The sequence below is a fragment of the Natator depressus genome, chromosome 24 (assembly GCF_965152275.1).
Source record: "Natator depressus isolate rNatDep1 chromosome 24, rNatDep2.hap1, whole genome shotgun sequence".
Classification (NCBI taxonomy): Eukaryota; Metazoa; Chordata; order Testudines; family Cheloniidae; genus Natator; species Natator depressus.
In genome coordinates, this window is record NC_134257.1 from 350,539 (window position 1) to 371,582 (window position 21,044).

Below are 21,044 nucleotides of genomic sequence, written 5' to 3' on the forward strand. Positions count from 1 at the left end.
GTCAGTTTGTTTCAGCCAGACCAAGGTGAAGCATATTTGTTATATATGTGCATAGAAAACTGGAGAAACAATGTTCAGAGATTGTTGCTCAAATGAATTGCCATACCATTTGTCCTTGGTTTTTCTCACCAGAATTATCTATTTTACAGAGGGGCCACATTCCAGAGGAGACTAGTGAAAGTGTGAACACACCAACCAGGTTGACCCCACAGCTTCAGATGAAGCCCATGTCCAACAGAGAAAGGTAAGGAAGGATTTCAGTGTTGTTTTTCTCCCTGGCAATGCAGGGTTGCTATAAAATCAAAATGAATCTTTTCTCCATAAAATAAGGCATCACAGAATGTCCAGTTGAAGAAGAAGGGGTGCTGGGATCTGTGTTAAATAGATTCAATATTAGGATCTGTTGTGGATCAGATAGGATCTGTGGTCCTTAATCTGAAATTGTGGCATTGGTATTAGAACGGCCTTTCCAATCGCTGTTTTAGAATGGGTCATTACTAGTGGGGTGGAGAATGTACACACTGCATCAGTGTTCACATTGCTCCTGGGTAATGTGTTACTATGTTACTCCTGGAATCAGGCACACCTGTTCAGACCAGTGTGGAATGCCTCAACCTGCTCTCTGCTGCTGTTCTGGCAGGGGATCTGCTCTTAGCAAAGCAGAACCAATCAACATGAAGTGCTGGTTTGAGTGGAACCAACCACACAAAGGTTCTTCCTGTGCAACTAACAAAATTCATTGCATTAGCATGGCTGGCAATGAGGAGTGGAACAGGGCAGGCAGCAGTTTGGCCTGATGCATTGATTAAGACCTCTTTAGAAAGGAAAATAGTAGGGAGAGAATGTGTAATGTTTTTTTATGAAGCATATATTAAAAGTGGGGAGAGATGTGCCAGGAGAGCAAGTTCTACACCTTAGCATTGCTCACCAATACAGTGATGGAACTGTCAGGGCACAGATTACCATCAGGATGAGGGTGTAAGGATCCATGGACTAGAACCTGGGTCTGAAGAGCCTGGGGACAGCTGACATTCCCACAATGCCACCAGGGGGCCATTCAGATCCATGGCCAGGGAGCACTGTAGAGAGTAGGCACCGCAAGAAGTACTGCCCAAGGGACCCAGAGTGACAGTACCCTACGGCCCTCTGCCAAACGCCCTATTTAACCCTGGAGGGTGCCCCAGGAAGCTATCTGACTTTGGGCCTGCTGCAATTCCAGACCTTACCACAGCTCCGATCTCTGGTCTCTGATCCCAGCATGACTCTGACCCTGACCCTTGCCTCCTGACTCCAGCCTGGTACTACCTGCGATCTCCAGACTCAGACTCCAGCTTGACTTTGACTCTGACTTCAGCGTGGTACTATCTCTGGTCTCTGACCCTGGCCTGACTTTGTTCCTGACTCATGCTTATTGAACCTGGCTCTAGTGATTCCTCCAACCCTTGTTCATGTCCCTGACGTGTGGACCCCAGCCCAGCTGTGATCACTAAGCCAGACTGCCTGTTCCCCAGTCCCTTACAGTTTGCTCAGATCCACTTTCTGACCCCTTCCGCAGACCAACAGGACCACCTTAAACTCAGTCAACTACTTCTTCAGGCAGTCAGCGTAAATAACGCAGGGCGGCAGGCATGATGTGATGTCAGCTCTTAGACCTTTTGGGCAGTCAGTAGCTGCAATCTGCAGCAACTGCAAGTGGCAACCAAGCTATAGTCCCTAGTAAGTGGAAAGGAAAATAATGGCCCCTTGCTGGGAATACATGTGTTTCTTGGGTAAAGTTATCGTAGGGTAAATACTGGTAAGTGCACAGCCTGTGCAAATTATGCTGCTGAAAATCAAAGCTGTGTAATGTAAATAACCTTCCTTTTCATGGAAAGAATGTGACTGAAAATAATGAAACCTACTTCATAATTTCCAGAGATACCCCATTGTGAGTGGGGACAGAAAGGAAAAGAGACCCTCCTCATACTGATGCTCTTTACCCAGAAGCTAGAATTTTGTCTTTAAGGTAGTCCCTCCAAGAGAGGCTATCAGGGTTCACAAAGCAAGATAATAGAGTGACTGATGCAGGACTCAATTAATAAAGAATTAAAGGAGGATAATATAATTAATGTCAATCATCATGAGTTTATGGAAAATAGATCCCATCAAACTAACCTCATACCTTTTTTTATGAGATTACACATTTGGTTGATAAATATAATAGGGTTCATATAATATGCTTACACTTTTGTAAGGCATTTAACTTGGTACCGCATGACATTTTGATTAAAAAATAGAAAGCTATAAAATTAACATGGCACACATTAAATGGATTAAAAATGACTAAATGGATAGGTCTTAAAATGTAATTGTAAATGGGGGCAGTCACTAAACGAGTGTGTTTCTAGCGGTGTCCTGCAGGGGTCGGTTCTTGGTCCTGTGCCATTTAATTTTTTTAATGACCTGGGAAAAAACATGGTTACTGATAAAGTTTGCAAATGACACAGAAATCGGGGCAGTGCTAAATAATGAAGAGGACAGGACATTGATACAGAGCAATCTAGATCATTTGGTAAGCTGGGTGCAAATAAGCAATATGTGGTCTAATATGGCTAAATGTAGATGTATACATCTAGGAACAAAGAGTGTAGGCCATACTATAGAATGGGAGATTCTATTAGTAACTCTGAAAAAGATTTAGGGATTATCAGCTGAACATTAGCTATGGCCAAAAGAGCTAATGTGATCTTTGGATACATAAATAGGAATCTTGAGTAGAAGTGGAGAGGTTATTTTACCTCTGGTTTTGGCATTAATGTGACTGCTTCTGGAATACTGTGTCCAGTTCCAGTGTCCACAATTCAAGAAGGATATTAATAAAGTTGAGAGAGTTCAGAGAAGAGCCACAAGAATGATTAAAGGATTAGAAAAGTATCTTCTAGTGATGGAGCTCCTTGAGTCTATCTGTTTAGTTTAACAAAGAGAAGATTAAGGGTCGCCTTGATTGCAGTCTAAAAGTACCTACGTGGAGAACAGATATTTAATCAACAGCTCTTCAGTCTAGCAGAGAAGGGTATAACACTATCCAGTGGCTGGAAGTTGAAGCGAGACAAATTCAGACTGGAAGTGAGCTGTAAATTTTTAACAATGAGAGTAATCAACCATTGAAACAACTTCCAAGGGCCATGGTGTATTCTCCATCACTGTCAATTTTTAAATCAAGAGCAGTTGTTTTTCTAAAAGATCTGCTCTAGGAATTAGTTTGGGGAAGTTCTCTGGCCTGTGTTATGTAGGAGGTCAGACAAGTTGATCACAATGGTCCTTAGAATCTATGAATCTATAACCATGTTATCAGCAAACTGATGTATTTAGGAATTATCTCTCCAAGAGGTATTACAGGGGTGACAGAACAGAAACTTGAGGGATGCAGCATTTCAAACTCTTCATTGCTGGACATGCACTTACCTATCATTACCATTGTCACTAATAAGAACCACGCTACTGGAGGGCAGTTCCAGACACACCATCATCATCACTTAGTTACCATTTCAGTAACACATGATCAGCCATGTCAAAAGTCACCAAGAAAACAAGTCTTAGACTGTCATGAGCCCATCTGAAACAAAGGGCTCCCATCACTACCTCCAAATGGAGTTCTGGCATGCTGCATAATAGATGACATTAACTGATTAATAGATTAGATCCCCACAGTACTTCCAAATAGATCAGGGAATATCTAAGCTGTTGCCTTCTTTCTTCTGCTTCCAATAGTCAACATTAAGACAGTGAGGTGATTTGAAAATGCATGTTTTTAATTTTTGCAGGAATTTTGTGCTAAAACGTCATGTTTTTCTGGTACGGAATTGGGAGAAGATTCGGCAAAAACAAGAGGAAGTGAAACATGTCAGTGACAACATCCACTCTGCATCATTATATAACCGCTGGAATGGAATCTGCCGTGATGATGGCAACATCAAATCTGGTGAGGCCTGCACAGTCTCCTGCTGTTACCTCTTTCTTCTGGGGGACCTAGTCAAATCACATTGGTGTGAAAGCTTACAGCCATGGATAATTCAAATCAGTTCACAGATCCAATAGAAAGTTACTACCAAGTCCAAATAGCTTTTCAAATACTGATTGGGGTGTTTATGTACAGATCTGTTTTCACTGTCACTCTGAGTGAGGAAAAAACTCCCTCTACAGGCATATTTTTTTATTATTCTTCATTATGAAGTTTTACATTTTCCTCTGAAGCATCTGGTATTGGCCATTGTCAGAGGCAGGGACTGGACTGGATAGACCGCTGGTTGATTCAGTATGGAAATTCCTGTGTTCCCCTGCAGGATCCTGAAGGCTCACAGCTCCTACTGGAAATGTTATTGTTCATTTGGAATTCCTGTCCCCTCTCCCCACAGGTGATTTTTCAGAGAAGGAGAAACCTGATGTGGCCATTTTAGGGAGTTGGCATAACAGCATAAATAATGCAGGGCAGGATTGGTCCTTAATGAGAAGAGAGCTGCTCAGCACCTGCAGCAGCAATCCATGCTAACTCTGAGAGTTCTCATTATCATCATAACAGTGAGCATCTCTGAGTTTAGGCCTTTGGGAAACAAGGTTTTCTGGCTTGCCATCTATTATGGGGATGGGACATGTGGCGGCCAAAGGAAAGTTACAAACCCCTCTCCAAAACACCACTCCATTCAGAAGATCAGATCCTACCCTCAGTTATACCCATGCAACCCCATTCCAGCTTTTGGCTCCCCTATGGCAGCTAAGTGAGAAATTGGGACCCACATGCCTTCGTTCACGTTCCCTAGTTTGTTCTGGTTTCTTTTTTCCGCTGTAGCAACACAACGTAGCCATAAATCCAGCTTAGCTGGCTAGAGCAGCACAAAACAGCCAGAGACTACCAGTGAATCTGACCCTTTACTTTTTATTGTAACCCAAATCAGTGTCAGTGCTAACAGGAAATATGCTTCTGAACTTGGTGCAGGAGAGGAGACGCCATCTGGCGTCATCTTAAGTATTCAATTTGAGAAGGACATTAGTTCCTCTTGAGGTAGAACTTCTGTATAAAGGTTGTTCTTTGTCCCTTCTTTCAGATGTCTTCATGACCCAGTTCTCAGCCCTGCAAACCTCCCGTTCTGTGCGAACACGGCGCTTGGCTGCAGCTGAAGAGAACATTGAAGTGGCTCGTGCTGCACGCCTTGCACAAATCTTCAAGGAGATCTGTGACAGCATCATCTCCTACAAAGGTGCAGCAGACACTCTGCTATCAGCCTGCATTGAGATCTTATCACTCTTCAGAACACAGGGATGAGGGTCATCAGAGCATAATGTATTAAAGAAGAATACATTTATTTCAGGACTTCAAACAACCTCTTCTCCATTGCCCCTTATCCTACCCCCAGCTCCAGCCTCCATTTCCCACAGTCTCTTCTCCTGCTACCACAGGTGGGGCTGTCCTACAAAAGTTATTTTGTATAGATTCAGCTCTGATTCAGTGTGCAAGATGCTGCTGCAGTGTGAACTGATCTTCAGTGCTGTACACGTAAAGAGTACCCAACAGCCAGTTCCTTAAAATATCCAACAATTCCTGTTCCCTGTGTCTGAGGGTGAAAAAGGGGCTCTCTTTAGACTGAGTTTACTGTTTACATCTCTTGTTTAATTCTGATATGGCAAAGCAGTGTTCAACTCTGTGCTTCCTTTACAGACTCTTCCAGGCAGGCTCTCGCAGCTCCACTGCTCAACCTTCCTCCAAAGAAAAAGTAAGTTCTTGCTTCTCAGACCAATCTGTAATTTTATTCTAACCAGTTTGTGCATCTTTGACGTGTTGGTGAAAATGACACTATAGATTCCCTCCTCTTTTAGAAATGCAGATTACTATGAGAAGATCTCTGACCCCTTGGACCTTGCCACCATTGAGAAGCAGATCTTGACTGGGTATTATAAAACTGTGGAAGCTTTTGATGGGGACATGCTGAAGGTCTTCCGGAATGCTGAGGTGAGGATGCCAAGCCATAAAGCTACAGCACAGGCACTGTGGGTGTGGCCTGAATTAATGGTCATGGCAACAGAGGTTCTTGCAACAGAGAGAGAGAGAGAGAGTCATATAACTCTCCTCTGACAAGCCAAGTGAGTGGAGAGAGATCACACTGGTAACTTGTTCCCTTCAGCCTGCTCTCTCAACTTGCTCCAGCTGCATGGTGCCAACAAAGTAAAGGCTTGTGAATAGTGTGCATCTTTCCAGCCTGAAGAGACCAGGGTGCTTCTCAAAGGATTTAACTTGTACTTCAGGGGCATTCAGGGATAGCCAGGGCACATGCACCTGCCTCTAAGACATATGGGGCAGGCCCCAGAGGTACACAAGAGCTGGCTGGGCAGGGACATCTGACCCAGAAACATATGGCAGTAGGTAGAGTGAATATACCTACCCCAGAGGTACATGAGGCTAGCAGAGCAGGCCATCTCCCAAGAATGCACACTGAAGTGGGCAGAGTAGATGAATGTGCCCAAGGTTGGGGGTGTTTAGAAGAGTGAGTTGCTTCTTTTGTTTGTATTCAGAAATACTATGGCAGGAAGTCTCCAATTGGACGTGACGTGTGCCGACTACGGAAGGCATATTACAATGCTCGCCATGAAGCTTCTGCCCAGATCGATGAGATCGTGGGGGAGACAGCAAGCGAAGCCGACAGCAGTGAGACGTCCATCTGTGAGAAGGAGAATGGGCATGAGAAAGATGAGGATGTAATCCGCTGCATCTGTGGCCTTTACAAAGACGAAGGACTCATGATCCAGTGTGACAAGTGCATGGTGAGGGGGAACAAAAGGGAGAAGGAGTGTCCAGCTCCACCTTCCCCATGGTGAATAGTTCCTATATCCACAGCTTCCATGCAGCTGATACGGCAGAGTCCCACTTCCAGATCTCCCTTTTCTCTCCAAAGAGAATTTAGCACTGCTGTTTCCACACAGGAAATGCTAATAAAATGACTAGAGATAGGAGCTAACACTTATAAAACAGCCAGCAATACATTTATATAGAGACGTTAAAACTTCAGCAATGATTAATAAAAACCACAGCATACAGATCTTATTGTCTTTTATCTGACAATATGTGAAATATTTCACAGAAAGCCCTGCATTTCTTTTTGGTTGCTTGTTCTTATGCTCTCTTAATCTGTCTCATGAGGAGATGTGTTTTATTTACAAATTATAACCCATGTCTTCCTAATCGGGATTTCTTTGTAGGTTTGGCAGCACTGTGATTGCATGGGTGTAAATTCTGATGTTGAACACTACTTGTGTGAACAGTGTGACCCTCGATCCGTGGACAGGGTAAACTATTTTCAGTTGCTCTTGCTCTGATGTAACAATCACAAACTGTAATACTTCTTGCGCATTTATATTATTGCATGTGCCAATTAGCCAGAGTGTAACTAATCTATGGAGTTAATAAAGAATTAACTCTTGTTGCTCTCAGCTTTGTGCTGGCCTGCAAATAGTGTGGGATCAGTTCACAGTTCTCTCTCTTGGGCTAGCAAAGGCAGAAAGCAAGCTTCTGAAGCAACCCATGCCAGGTTTTATCAACTGCAACAATAATCAAGTTGGGAGCAGGTTAGTAGCCAGAATCCTACATCTCCTACCCAAGGAAAAGAGAAACTGCACAGAAGAGTTTCCCCTTTTTCCAAGGCAGAAGAGTCTGGTTAGGCCAGTATAGAATTGTGAGGCCCAGAGCTTTTGACAGCTCAAACATGACAGGAAATGCGCACCTGAGGCTCTCCAGCTTTACATTACAATCTCCTTGAGTCCTCTTTAATTCTGTTAAATATTAATTCTTATTCTGTGTCCAGCTCTACTGAGCATTTCCAAAAGTGCAGCATATATGGTTGGCCTCTGCCCCGGTGCTGGACAGATTGTAAATGATGTAATGAAAGGGTCACCCCATCTCACCAGTTCATTTCTTTCTTTTGCCAGGAGGTCCCCATGATTCCTCGTCCCCATTATGCCCAGCCTGGCTGTGTTTATTTCATCTGTCTGTTACGGGATGACCTGTTGCTGCGCCAAGGTGTGTGCATTCTCTGTGACTGCTGTGATTTCCATCAGAAAGGAAGATACAAAGAACACTCTGGTTTGACCTTGATTCAAATATATGCATCTTTCATATGAATATGAAATCATGCTCTTAGCTATTACGCAGGTGACACATAGTGAGGAGGCTGAGATGATACAGACTGATTGATGGGTAGGCATTACATTTCTTTAGCAGAGGCACGAGCTTCCTTCTGGCCAAAGAGAGAAAGCTGAGGCAGCTGCTGGGAGTTAACAGGAAAGAGCAAGTCCAAGAAGGAAGGCATGGGCTCAGACGCACTTTGGTACCAAGGTGAATAGATCATAGGACCATATACGCTGGACATGGAAAAGACATATTAGATCATCCATCCCCTCCTCTGCTCCTCACAGTGTATACTTCTAGTAATTGTTTCAAAGCCCCAAGCCCTGTAGGGGTCAGATCTCATAGAGGTCTCTGTCAGGAGACTTTTCCTGATATTGAACCTGAATTTTTCTTTTTCTTAATTTCATCCCACAGATACAGACAAGGTTAGAAAGAGATCCATACAATATAAAGAGAACTGATCAAGAATGAGTTAAACCAGTTGGTATGTTTATTAAGGGGTGTGGGGGGATGGGAGACTTTTCAGGAGAGGGGAGAGTAACTAAAAAAGAGACCAGGAGCAGTGCCTTTTCCATCCTTTGTGTGGGACTCTGGAATGCTCATTTCCTCAGCCTTTCTTAGAATCCCTCTGCAGCAACCATCTTGGCCACACCAAAGACATTTGGTTTCCTCTTTATGTTTTGGTTTCTGTCATTGGGTTGCTGACTGGGGGGATATTGGGCTTCTAGGTTTGTTCCTTCTCTTTCTTCTCTGTTTCAGCTAGTTTTTTGTCTTTTTTTAACACCCAGAGTCTTATTAATGTACTGAACCAATCTTGAACCACCCATTCAATACAGAGCTGTCAGAATAACAGGGCGGCACAGATTTTCCAACATACAGAGCTAGGAAACTCTGCAATTGGAGTTGTACTCTGTAGAATGAACAGGAACTTCCATACCATAAATTCACCAATGGCCTGAGATTTGCACAGCTCTTTGGACACCCCAGGGAGCAAGAACGGTGGCACAGAGGCTGTCCCCTTGCACTCTCACAGCTGCAAACTGCCTTTCAGGGCCGAGGGGGAGTTATTCCTGTTTCACCTATGAGTAATTTTGGGGTAAATTTCCAATTGAAAATATGCTTAGAACTTAGTCATCTGAGCCCTGGCTTTGCAGACAAGCTCTCCCTGTGTCCAGAGGTCAGTGAGGAAATGCATTTGAGCCACAGCTCTCCCCGCCACCAATCTGACCATGTTTCTACTTCAGGATGCTCTAAGAGGTGAGAGTCATGTACAGTAGATGCTGGAGTTGTTCTGCTCTCTCCCTGTGGGTGGCAGAGGGGACTAAAGTTGCTTCTCTGTTTTTAAAAGCTGAAACTTTATTAATTTAATATGTCAAAGCTTTTAAACATTCTCATTTGCTTCCCAGTGTTCAGCTGGGTGGCCAGCAGTCTCTCTCAGCATGGAAGGTTTGCCTCTCAGGCCTTTTAATAGGAAAAGGAGGTGTTCCCTGAAGAAAAGCCCTTAACTCCATGTGCCAAAGGGTTTAAAGAGAGGCCTATGGCAGCAGGGCACATGTCAGGGCTACACAGGAAAAGAGAGCTTTCATTTTTATGTCTGTCATTTCTTGACATATTGCAGTGTGTGTGTGTGTATATAGATATCTCTTAGTTACTACGGTGATGGGCAGCAGTGTAAATCCCTGAAATAGATTTGGGAGGAGGAGTCTCAGAGCCCCTTTTTAATATGTACAAATTTGACAAATGATCTATTTAACTTTTTTTTTTTTTTTTATTTTAATCCTAAAATTGACTGAAAAGGCCCAGGGATCATGAAATCTTTCAGGTCTTCATGGAACTTGACTTCTCAGACTACAGCCCTAGTTGCCTGGCATCTCTTGTGTGAAGCTTTGGAAGTAACCAAGGCACAGGCTGAACCTACTCTGAACTGAAGTCGGAGAAATTAGCTGAAAAAGCTATTTTTTCCGATCCCAGATGATATCAGTCTGTGAGGAGAATACAAATGGATAGTGGGTTTTGCAAACAAACACCAGTTTCTGTCTGCATGTAAAAAGGGTTCAGCTTTGCAGGGCCACACACAGAACCACTAATTGTCTTGGGCTGAAGAACTTGCTCTCCTGGGGCTTTCACAGCTTTTCATTCATTGTGAATGGATTCAAATACAGTTGGAAATATCTTTTAAAATATTGCACATTAAATCCTGTGGCATTTTGAATGACACTGTGCATTTCTCTAGCATTCTCACTTGCTCTGAGTTCTGGGCCACACTCACTTCCCTACTGTTTCTTCCTTTCATTGGTAAAGAACAAGCAGAAGTTCATGGAACTGTCCCATGGTTACACTGAGCAAAGAGTCACAATTCTCAAGAATGCTCCCTTTGCTTGGCCCTCTTTAATCCATTTCCCCTGAGCTGCATGTATCTCTCAGGAGCTTTACTCCTGTTAGAGTTCTGTGTGAGAGTAGTCAGAGGCTTAGTGCTTTTTTGATCAATGATCTACTTTATCATCAATGATTTATTCTCTAGGTAGTCTAGAGAACATTACAGTTACGATTACAAATTTGAATAACGTTTTACTAGCCAAATCCTCTTTTGCGGTCAGTCCTACCACCTATGATGATTTATTTTTATTTTCTCAAATGTTGTAGACAGCGGGGAGGAACTCTTTATTAGACCTTGTCCTAATAGATAAAGAAGAACTGATAACTGAGCTAATAATTAATAGTAGCTTAGGTGCACATGACCATGACTTGGTTGCATTTATAATGTGCAAGCAGAATAAAGCGCACAAGTAATATATATACTTGGTACTTTAATGGGGCGAATTTCACAAAGCTGAAAACAGTTATGAGCTCAATCAGCTGGGAGGAAGAATTTAATCAGAAAAATGAGACTGATAATTGGGAATCATTTAAGAACTCCTTACTAGATCCCCAATAAACCACAATTGAGGAAGAAGGCTGTGCTGGTTATAAAAAAACAATCTGGTTTAGAAGGGAGTGAAGGCAGCTGTTTTTTTATAGATAGATAGATTATAGATATAAAATTGGAAAAAAGGGGAAGTTGATAGTAATGAAAATAAATCAGGAGTTCAGAATTGTAGAAAATTGATAAGGGAAGCAGAGGGACACAGGGAGAAATCTATGGCCAGCAGAGTTAAGGACGATAAGGAGAAGGGATTTTTTAATATATAGGAACAAAAAGAATACTGACAATGGTATTGATCCATTACTAGATAGAAATGATAGAATAATCATTTATAATACAGAAGTGTTCAATAAATATTTCTGTTCTGTATTTGGGGAAAAAGCATGATATAGTCTCATCATGTGGTGATAGCACATTATTGTCAAACAGAAGCTACTATAGTTAAACATTTTAAAATCAGCAGTTCCAAATAACTTGCATCCAAGTATTTTAAGAGAGCTGGTTTAGGAGCTCACTGGACCATTAATGTTGATTTTTCAATAAGCCTTGGAGCATCAGGAAAGTTCCAGAAGACTGGATAAAAGCTAATGTTGTATCAGTTTAACTGATCAGTTGTATCAGGATAAACAGGATGACCCAGGTAATTACAGGTATTACCTGTCAGCCGGACATCAATCCCTGGCAAGACCACGAAGCGCCTGATACAGGGCTCAATTAAAAAAGAATTTAAAGAGAATAATGTAATTAATGTAAATCAACATGAGTATATGGAAAATAGATTGTGTCAAACTAACTTGATATCTTCTTTTGATAAGTTTACACGTTTAGTTGATAGAGGTAATAGCGTTAACATAATATACTTAGACTTCTGTAAGGTGTTTGAGTTGGTGCCATATAATGTTTTGATTAAAAAACTAGATTAAATTAACATGGTACACATTAAGTGGATTAAAAACTTAACAGGGAATCTTCATCAGTCAGGTGTGTTTCTTGATTTGCGATTGGTTCTTGTCCCTATGCTTTTATCAATGACTTGGTAGAAAATATAAAATCCTCACTATAAAGTTTGCAGATAACATAAAAATTAGGGGAGTTGTAAATAATAAAGAGGACAGGTTGCTGATTCAGAGCACCATGTATCTCTTGGTAAACTGGGTGCAAGACAAAATATGTGTTTTTAATACGGCTAAATGTATACATCTAGGAACAAAGAATGTAGGCTATACTTTCAGGATGGGGGACTCTATCCTTGGAAGCAGTGACTGAAAAAGATTTGGGGGTCATGATGGATAATCAGCTGAACATGATCTCCCAGTACAACGCTGTGACCAAAAGGGCTAATACGATCCTTGGTTGAATAAATCAGGGAATCTCAAGTAGGACTAGAAAGGTTATTTTACCTCTGTATTTGGCGCTTGTGTGACCATTGCTGAAGTACTATGTCCATTCCTGGTGCCCACAATTCAAGAAGAATGTTAATAAATTAGGGTTCAGAGAAGAGCCATGAGAATGATTAAAGGATTAGAAAACATGCCTTATAGTGAGAGATTCAAGGAGCTCAATCTATTTATTTTAACAAAAAGATAATTAAGCGGTGACTTGAGTAAAGTCTATAAGTGTCTACATGGGAAACAAATATTTAATTATAGGCTCTTCAGTCTAGCAGAAAAAGGCATGACATGATCCAGCAGCTGGAAGTTGAAACTAGACAAATTCAGACTGGGTGTAAGGAGTAACTGTTTGATAGTGAGGGTAATTAACCATTAGAACCATTTACCCAGGGTCATGGTGGATTCTTTATCACTCACAATTTTGAAATCAAGAGTGGATGTTTTTCTAAAAAGATATGTTATAGGAATTACTTTGGAGAAGGTCTATACTTGTGTTATACAGGAGGTCAAACCATTGATCACAGTGGTCCCTTCTGGCCTTGGAATCGATGAATCTATGTCATCACATTTGGCTGGGGACATAAAATTCAAGTTATGTTTCATTCTCTGCTAGTAGAACGTGTCATGAAGATGACCAAGGCAATCTGACCCTTGTTCACTGGCTCTGCATTAGTTGTATTTTACTCTTTCAGAATTAAATATGGGGCAGCTGTGTCATGTTATTGTTTTAACTAAACCAGCCGCTTCTCTGTTTTTGGGCCACTGTGTCAAATGAGACGTTCTTTACAGGATGTGTCTCTTCTGCCTATTGCCAGGTGACTGCGTATATCTGATGAGAGACAGCCGAAGAACTCCAGATGGGCACCCTGTCCGGCAGTCCTACCGGCTGCTATCCCACATTAACAGGGAGAAACTTGATATCTTCCGCATAGAAAAACTCTGGAAAAATGAAAAGTATGTTCAAGGCACCTTCTGCACTCAAGACATTTTGGGTATCTGCCGAAAACAGAATAACTTGTAATAGTCTTCTTTAAAGAGTGTAAAGAAAAGGTTATTTTTATGACACAAGATCTAGAGATCAGACTGGAATTATTATTGGTATTTGCTGAAGGGGTAAACAAGAAAACACAAGGCTCATTGGTGTGACCTTGTCTGTGGTCATAACCAATGCTAAAAGGGCAATATAGATAATTCAAAAAGAGTGGTGAGTATAGAGCATAAAGTGAAGTCAAAACCACAGCTCAAGGGAAATAGTCTCTCTGTCTCTCACACCTTTTAACAGAGAGGAGCGGTTTGCATTTGGTCATCATTATTTCCGTCCACATGAAACCCACCACTCCCCTTCCCGAAGGTTTTATCACAATGAGCTGTTCCGGGTGCCACTGTATGAGATTATCCCCTTAGAGGCTGTGGTGGGGACTTGCTGTGTGCTGGACCTCTACACCTACTGTAAAGGTAAGCAGGCTTTACTCGGTGAGAAAATAAACACATTGGGATTTGTCTTTCTCCACATACAATAGAGAATGCTCCCTTCCTCCTCTTTACCCTTCACATCAGCTCTCCTCAGCCCCACCTCCTTGCATTTTCCTTCTCTACTCATTTTTTTCATATATTGTAAATGTGGATGGGTGTGTAGTGGGATTAGAGCAAGGAAGTTTCTTTCTTAAAATGAATTAGAGATTCCCCTGTTTGTTATGAATCTGAATTGAGTAGAACAAGTGTAGCTGGGACCTCAGTGTAAGTACGCACAATACATCTCTATACCATAGTGTATGCTGTTTGTTCTTGTCCTGGAATGCTATATGCACTTTGGTTTTTGCTATAACTGCAGGGAGGCCAAAAGGAGTGAAGGAGCAGGATGTGTATATCTGTGATTACCGCCTTGATAAATCAGCCCACCTCTTCTATAAAATCCACCGGAATCGCTATCCTGTCTGCACCAAGCCGTATGCCTTTGACCACTTCCCCAAGAAACTCACACCCAAGAGAGACTTCTCAGTAAGTGTCTCTTCTCATGACCTTTCAGCTTCTTAATATAATACAGAACACAGTCTTGGAAAACTGTTGCCTCACTGCTTCTGAATGAAGCCTGGTAAACCAAGGAGAACTGACATGTAAACGTTACACTCAGACTGGATAGAAAGTTGATCAGAAAAGAATCTGAAAAGAAAATTGATTGCAGGCAGACCATTGCCAATTCTCAAATGCACTTAGAACGAATGGAGATGTGCAAGGCTGAACATCCTGGTTTCCAACAGAAACCCCAGTGCTGCTTTCACCAAAGACATTCCTGGCTAGAGAAAACTTGAACCTTGACTCAAGCAACAATTCAGCAGTTGCAGAACATTTTCATATTTCAGTGAACTTCACAGAAAATAGCCCCACAGTTACCCTGTCTGTGCTGGCTTTGTACCCCAGGCATAAATATTAATAGTAACATTATTAACATTAATTTATTTAGAGACTTGCTCCCTGTCCCAAGCCGCTTAGAGTGTAAGCGCATCCCACATTCTGTGTCTAACTATCCCAAGCCCGTTGCTCTCCTAAAAGTTGTTTTGATTAGTCAACCCTAAACAACGGTTCTCAATAGAACAGGCGTAATTTCAAATTTTTCTCTCTCAGCTCCATCAAATTGCATATCATTGACCTTCAGCACTGAAAATTACATGTCTCTTATCAAGAAGAGAACTCCAGATAGGCTGCCAGACCATGGAGTGCGGTGCCCCTCCCTATCTCAAGCATTGATACCTTCACATTTCCCTGTCTTTCTCACTCACCACCCCACTCCCTGGAAGTACTAGCTGCTCCCTGTACACACCCCTACCCCTAGCAGTGTCAGCAGCTTAGTCCCCCAAGCTCAGAAGCACCAGACTTGGCAGAGCTTTCATAGCTGAGCTTGTTTCTCCTCCTCAGGAGCAGCGAGCTGTTGTATATGATCTAGAGATTCTATCCATATTCCCACAGAGGGAAAATCAGGCTTTCTGAATAGCAGTGTTTTATAGCAAAATATCCCACTGGTTTTGAAACTTACCCAGGCGACCTAGAGGGCTACAGTGTTGAGAGAGGAGTAATAGGGGCTGGTGCTAAGGGGTGATTAGCTCTGTGCCTGCACCCTGTATTTATCATGATGGGTCACAATCCCTTTTCCTCAGCCACTAAAGTCCAATGCATGAGGCAGGCCAGCTCTTCCTTCTACATTGGATTTAATTTGTGATATTTTTATACTGTCCAATGCTTAGTTCTTAGTGCTTTGTTTGTTTAACTGTGACCTTTATTATTGTTGTAGCCTCATTATGTACCAGACAACTACAAGAGAAATGGAGGCAGGTGAGTCCTACCTACTGAGTTGTTCTTTAATGAAAGAGGTGGGATAGTTGTTTTTATTTGTAAAGCACCCATGCCCTATCAATACCCTTGAGATGCTGTAAAAACAGTAAAGCGAAGTAATTAAAAACAACCTGCTCAAAATTCAAACAGATACGAGTGTGGGGGAATGGTAATAAATACGGAGCCAGCAGCAATCCTCCTGAAACACATTTGCAGAAAGAGATGGGGGTTAGGTGCTCTTGAAAGTGGGCAGAAACGGTTTGAGAGATGTCATGGGAGACCGTAGAGCCCACCACTGCAAAGGCAGAATAGCCACTAGAGATCCCTAAACAGAGGGTGATGCAGATTGACATCAGGATGAGGCTCAGAGATTCCACAGTCTTATGCCATTTAGGGGGTTAAAAACACTAGTCAAGACTGTTGAAGATTAGAGAGCAAGTTCTCAGTGGATCATGAGCTTAAGCACTTGGGAAAAAAAAATTTTCAGGGTAGGAGGAGAAATATGTTTTATTTTTTAAATATGCAGAAGTAACCCGGGAAACGTGCAATAACATTTGCAGTTTTGCAAGGTAAGCTAATGCTATGGGCATTGCCTCTCATGCTTTATAATTATGGTGTCTGGCTGTAGATTTCCCCTCCAAGGATACTACTGTATAATTGGCTCCAAACCACAGAAAATTCGTAAGCCACTCCACAGCTGGGGTTGCTGACTCATTGACAATTGACCTTCCTGTCACGTGTGTCCAAAACTATGATTTTTACACCTCTCTCTCCCTGCTAGATCATCCTGGAAGACGGACCGCTCAAAGCCACAGATCAAAGACCTGAACCAAGAAGAAGATCCCCTTCCACTCATTGAGGATGTGCTAGCAAGCCAAGAACAAGCTTCAAATGAGATGCGTAGCCTGGAAGAGCCAGAGAGAGAAGCAGTCTCTAGTGAAGGCTGTGAGAATGATAAAAAGGTGGAGGAAAGTAACTCTGTCACAAGGCAACTGTGCACTCCAGAGGAAAGGCGGCATATTCAGAGAGAGAGACTTAATCAAATCCTGCTCAACCTCTTAGAGAAAATCCCAGGGAAAAATGGTGAGCAAGCACCCCTTCCGTCAGTACACTGCAATACAGTGATTTCCTCTCTAGGTTTGTTTCTGGAGTCATGCATGGCATATTAGTAAAGCAAATGCTTTTAACTGAACTCATTGCTACTGGACATGATTTTGTGTCCAGTGTTCTCTGCACAAGTGTTTCCTGTTAGCCAGGATAGGCAGGAATGGTGTCCCTAGCCTCTGTTTGCGAGAAGCTGGGAATGAGCGACAGGGGATAGATCATTTGATTACCTGTTCTGTTCATTCCCTCTGGGGCACCTGGCACTAGCCACAGTCGGAAGACAGGATACTGGGCTAGATGGACCCTTGGTCTGACCCAGTTGGGCCATTCTTATGAACAGGCCCTACCAAATTCACAGCCATGAAAAACACATCACAGACCGTGAAATCTTGTCTTCCCCCATGAAATCTGCTTTTATGTGCTTTTACCCTATACTATACAGATTTCACAGGGGAAACCAGTGTTTCTCAAATTGGGGGTCCGGACCCAAAAGGGAGTTGCAGGGGGATTGCAAGGTTATTTTAGGGAGAGTCGTGGTATTGCCACCCTTACTTCTTGCACTGCCTTCGGAGCTGGGTGGCCAGAGAGTGGCAGCTGTGGCCGGGTGGCCAGCTCTGAAGGTGGCACCCTGCCAGCAGCAGCACAGAAGTAAGGATGGCAATACCATACCATGCTATCCTTACTTCTGCACTGCTGTCTTCAGAGCTGGGTGGCTGGAGAGTGGTAGCTGCTGACTGAGGGCCTAGCTCTGCAGGCAGCAGTGCAGAAGTAAAGGTGACAATACCGTACCTGCCATTTTTACTTCTGCACTGCTGCTGGTGGTGACTCTGCCTTCAGAACTGGACTGCCGGCCAGCAGCTGCCTCTCTCCACCTGCCCAGCTCTGAAGGCAGTGCCGTCGCCAGCAGCAGCGCAGAAGTAAGGGTAGCAGTACCACAACCCCCCGTACAATAATCTTGCAACCCCCACTTCCACACAACTCCTTTTTTGGTCAGGACTCCTACAATTAGCTGAAATCATGAAATTTATTATTTTTAAAATCCTATGACCGTGAAATTGATCAAAATGAACCATGAATTTGGTAGGGCCGTACTTACGAAGCATTTACAATTCCCACTAAATATCTGAGTGAAATCTCCTGTTAATAATGAAACAGGCATTTATATAGGACTTTTTCACAGCCCATTGTCATTAATTATTCACTCCCTCCCTCCAGTGAGATAGGTAGTTTAATTATTATTGTCTCTGGTTTACAGATGAGAAGATTGAGAGAAAAGGCACGAGATTGAGGGCTGTATCCAAAGCCCTTTGAAGTGAATTAAAAGACTCTTATTGACTTCAGTGGGCTTTGGATCAGTTCTTTAGAGACGTGCCCTATGCCTTAGAGAGAGTTTATGTAAGACCAGAATGAAAGCCTAGGAGTTTCTGTCCTCAGACCAGTAGACCACACTTCTCTGTCATGTTACATGGATTAATATTAGAGCATCAGGTACAATGAATTGTATTGTATCAGCTCCTTACTAAGAGCCCTGTGGTCTGTTGCAGCTATTGATGTCACTTACCTGCTGGAGGAAGGATCAGGAAGAAAATTGAGGAGGCGTACTCTCACCATCCTGGAGAGCAGCTTCAGGAAGTGATGTTCCAACAACAGACTGTGATCTGGAGTCCACTACCAGGTCTGCTAGAGACTGACGGGGAAGCCCCCTCCTTTCTGTACACCAACCAAGAAGAGGAGGGTAGAAGAAAACTGACATAAATACAGTTAGCACTTAGAAGTCTGAGCAGGCAGGTGGCCCTGTCTTGCTCTGCAGTGCTCTTATGGTGTGTGTGTTGTTGGGCGTGCCTTGTATTGATGTTAGGTACTGAGAAAACCTTGTGATTATTTGTCCAAGATGGTCAGATTTAATTTATTTTTGCTTAATGTCCCCACTTGGAGGGAAAAAGGGGAGGAAAATAGAAGGATGAGGACTGATTTACTCTGATGAGAATATTCCCCATACAGACCAGTTGTCCTATGATTGTACAAGATACCGTTGGCACTGCCAGTGGTGTGTACCAATGTATGAAGTCTGTAGGGAGGGTGAAGACCCAGTGGATTAAAATAAAGGCTGCCATAAAGGAGTGGCCTCAGATTTGCACAAGTTCAGAGGGGAAAGAAATGTACCAGGATGTATAAAAGGTTCACCGTGAAACGGCCAGTGCCCAGATGCTCCTTTGATCTGTAGAGAGGAAAAGCCCCCAGTCAGCTCAGAGTGAAACGAGAGTTGGTTGTTTGAAGCACTTGTTGTTCCACATCCTGAAATGGGGGTGTGTAATTTTTTCACATTTTTTCTGCAGATAAATTTTATAAAGCGAGTCAAATCCTGACGACGCCATTGCTGTTGGTTTTTTTTGATAAGCTGTGGTTCTTGTGTGTCCAATGTGTTGTGCAAATTAAAATCTGTTAAAAGAAGAAAAAAAAAGAAACCTTCACTACATGAACCGTCAAGCAGTATTCAGAGCGAGTATTTGTTGTGAACTGTAGAATATATCAACTAATAACACTATTCTTGTGTTCTAACTGTACAGCTTAGAACGTCTGTCTCTTAAAGAGACAGTGTATTTTACCACTCCCTCTCTCTGCCGTTATGAAAGTATTGCTGCCAAAGACTACAGCCAAGGCGCTAACTTTTCACTGCATGAAATTGTGATTGCCATAGTTTGCCATAAACTAGTGCTGTACTGGGATCCCCTATATTTCAACATGTAACCTTCCCCAATAGCCAGTGCCGTGAAGCTGTCATCTGTCTCTGGGTCAGGCCCTGCTAGTGGCAAAGGGAGGGGGCAGTAGGCATACACTGCCCCTTTAAAATAGCTTTGCTTTTTTGTCTTTCAGACGTACATATGCATATACAGTCCTGTTTTAGATGTTCTTATAAGAAAAACCAGTTTTTAATGTGCCAAGTTGTATATATCTGCTGCGTGGATGTAAAGCAATACGGTAGTTACATGTTCCTTTTTAATGGACCAAGCTTGTCCTAATGTACATTCTTGTTATTATTATTATAATTATTTTACTCTTAGTGGAACATGACTCATTCCATTAACTTTTATGTGTTGATTTAAAAAGAAAAAAAAGAAAGGAAAAAACCCTTTGAGGAAAAAAATATTTTATTAAAAAAAAGAAATAAGAAAATAGTTTGGAATATTTTCTTACTGTAGAGAAGCACTGTACAGTACCAGGAACCCTGAGTATAAAATACTCGTGCGTGTAGTAGGAATATCGCATGTCCAAAATTTTGGGTTGTCTCATTTAGTTAATAACAGAAATCATTGTCTCAAACGGTGTTAAACACTAAAAACTTTTTAAAAAATAAAGTGCGTACAGAAGCAAGACACTAGCTCTGTCATTTTATCTTTCTTTTGTTGAAAGACTAAACAAAATGTTTTTTAGACAATCAAATGTTAGGTAAGTGCAAAGAATTGTTTTTCTTACTGGTGTAGAAATTAATGACTTTTTTTATTTTTTGGTTATTTTATAATAATGAGAAGACCAGTGTGTCACCAGGATCGCTGTTTTAAGACCAGGAAGCACTACATTATTGCAAATAGATATGAACTCTTAGTCTGCATGGGTGTAGGCTGTGTGATTGCTGAAAATAAATGCTGCTAATATATTTCCTTTTTACAAAAGCATATCTAAATAGATCATTGTTTTGATGTTAATCTTTGTAAATTATGTATTACCAATTTTAACATTGGATGTAATTGCATAAAAAGCCTGCATCTCAATCCTGAGAGAGTCTAGTATTAAATGGAAAAACTTTTCCTATTGATGACTTGTGGGGTTTTTTCTTTCACACATCCTTGATTTCACCTTTTTGCCTCTTTGTCCCAACAGCTCCTGTGATGTGTTCAAAGTCTCTTACAGCCTTTTTTTTAAATTGTCTTGGTGCCCCATCTCCTTGGAATGTCACATTGCCTGGCCACTGCTGGCAAACCGAGCAGATATCGTTGTGGTGCTGCTGTTGTTTTTTCCTGCTGCTGTGCAGCCTGTAGTAGAAAGGATGCTGACAGCATGTGTGCAGGCCCTGAATACACCTTGATAGGAATCACAGTGGAGGTGCAAAGAGCCTAAATCGAGCTGCAGCACGAGGCATCCAGTGTTG

General features: G+C 42.2%; 1 protein-coding gene across 2 annotated transcripts in view; it reads left to right on the top strand.

Annotated features, from left to right (window-relative positions):
• Positions 1-20,702, top strand: part of ASH1L (ASH1 like histone lysine methyltransferase) — a 156,225-nt gene extending 135,523 nt beyond the window's left edge. Inside the window, exons 15-28 of one of the 2 annotated variants that reach the window (XM_074938716.1) lie at positions 150-244; positions 3,804-3,961; positions 5,082-5,234; positions 5,693-5,747; positions 5,851-5,983; positions 6,544-6,792; positions 7,228-7,314; positions 7,954-8,044; positions 13,282-13,420; positions 13,749-13,921; positions 14,298-14,464; positions 15,753-15,793; positions 16,575-16,876; positions 18,442-20,702. In XM_074938716.1, coding sequence (XP_074794817.1) covers positions 150-244; positions 3,804-3,961; positions 5,082-5,234; positions 5,693-5,747; positions 5,851-5,983; positions 6,544-6,792; positions 7,228-7,314; positions 7,954-8,044; positions 13,282-13,420; positions 13,749-13,921; positions 14,298-14,464; positions 15,753-15,793; positions 16,575-16,876; positions 18,442-18,533 — 1,935 coding nt within the window. In that variant the 3' untranslated portion in view covers positions 18,534-20,702. The remainder of the gene's footprint in view (positions 1-149; positions 245-3,803; positions 3,962-5,081; positions 5,235-5,692; positions 5,748-5,850; positions 5,984-6,543; positions 6,793-7,227; positions 7,315-7,953; positions 8,045-13,281; positions 13,421-13,748; positions 13,922-14,297; positions 14,465-15,752; positions 15,794-16,574; positions 16,877-18,441) is intronic. The other variant, XM_074938717.1, reaches the window with a different exon arrangement.
• Positions 20,703-21,044: the final 342 nt, after the last annotated feature.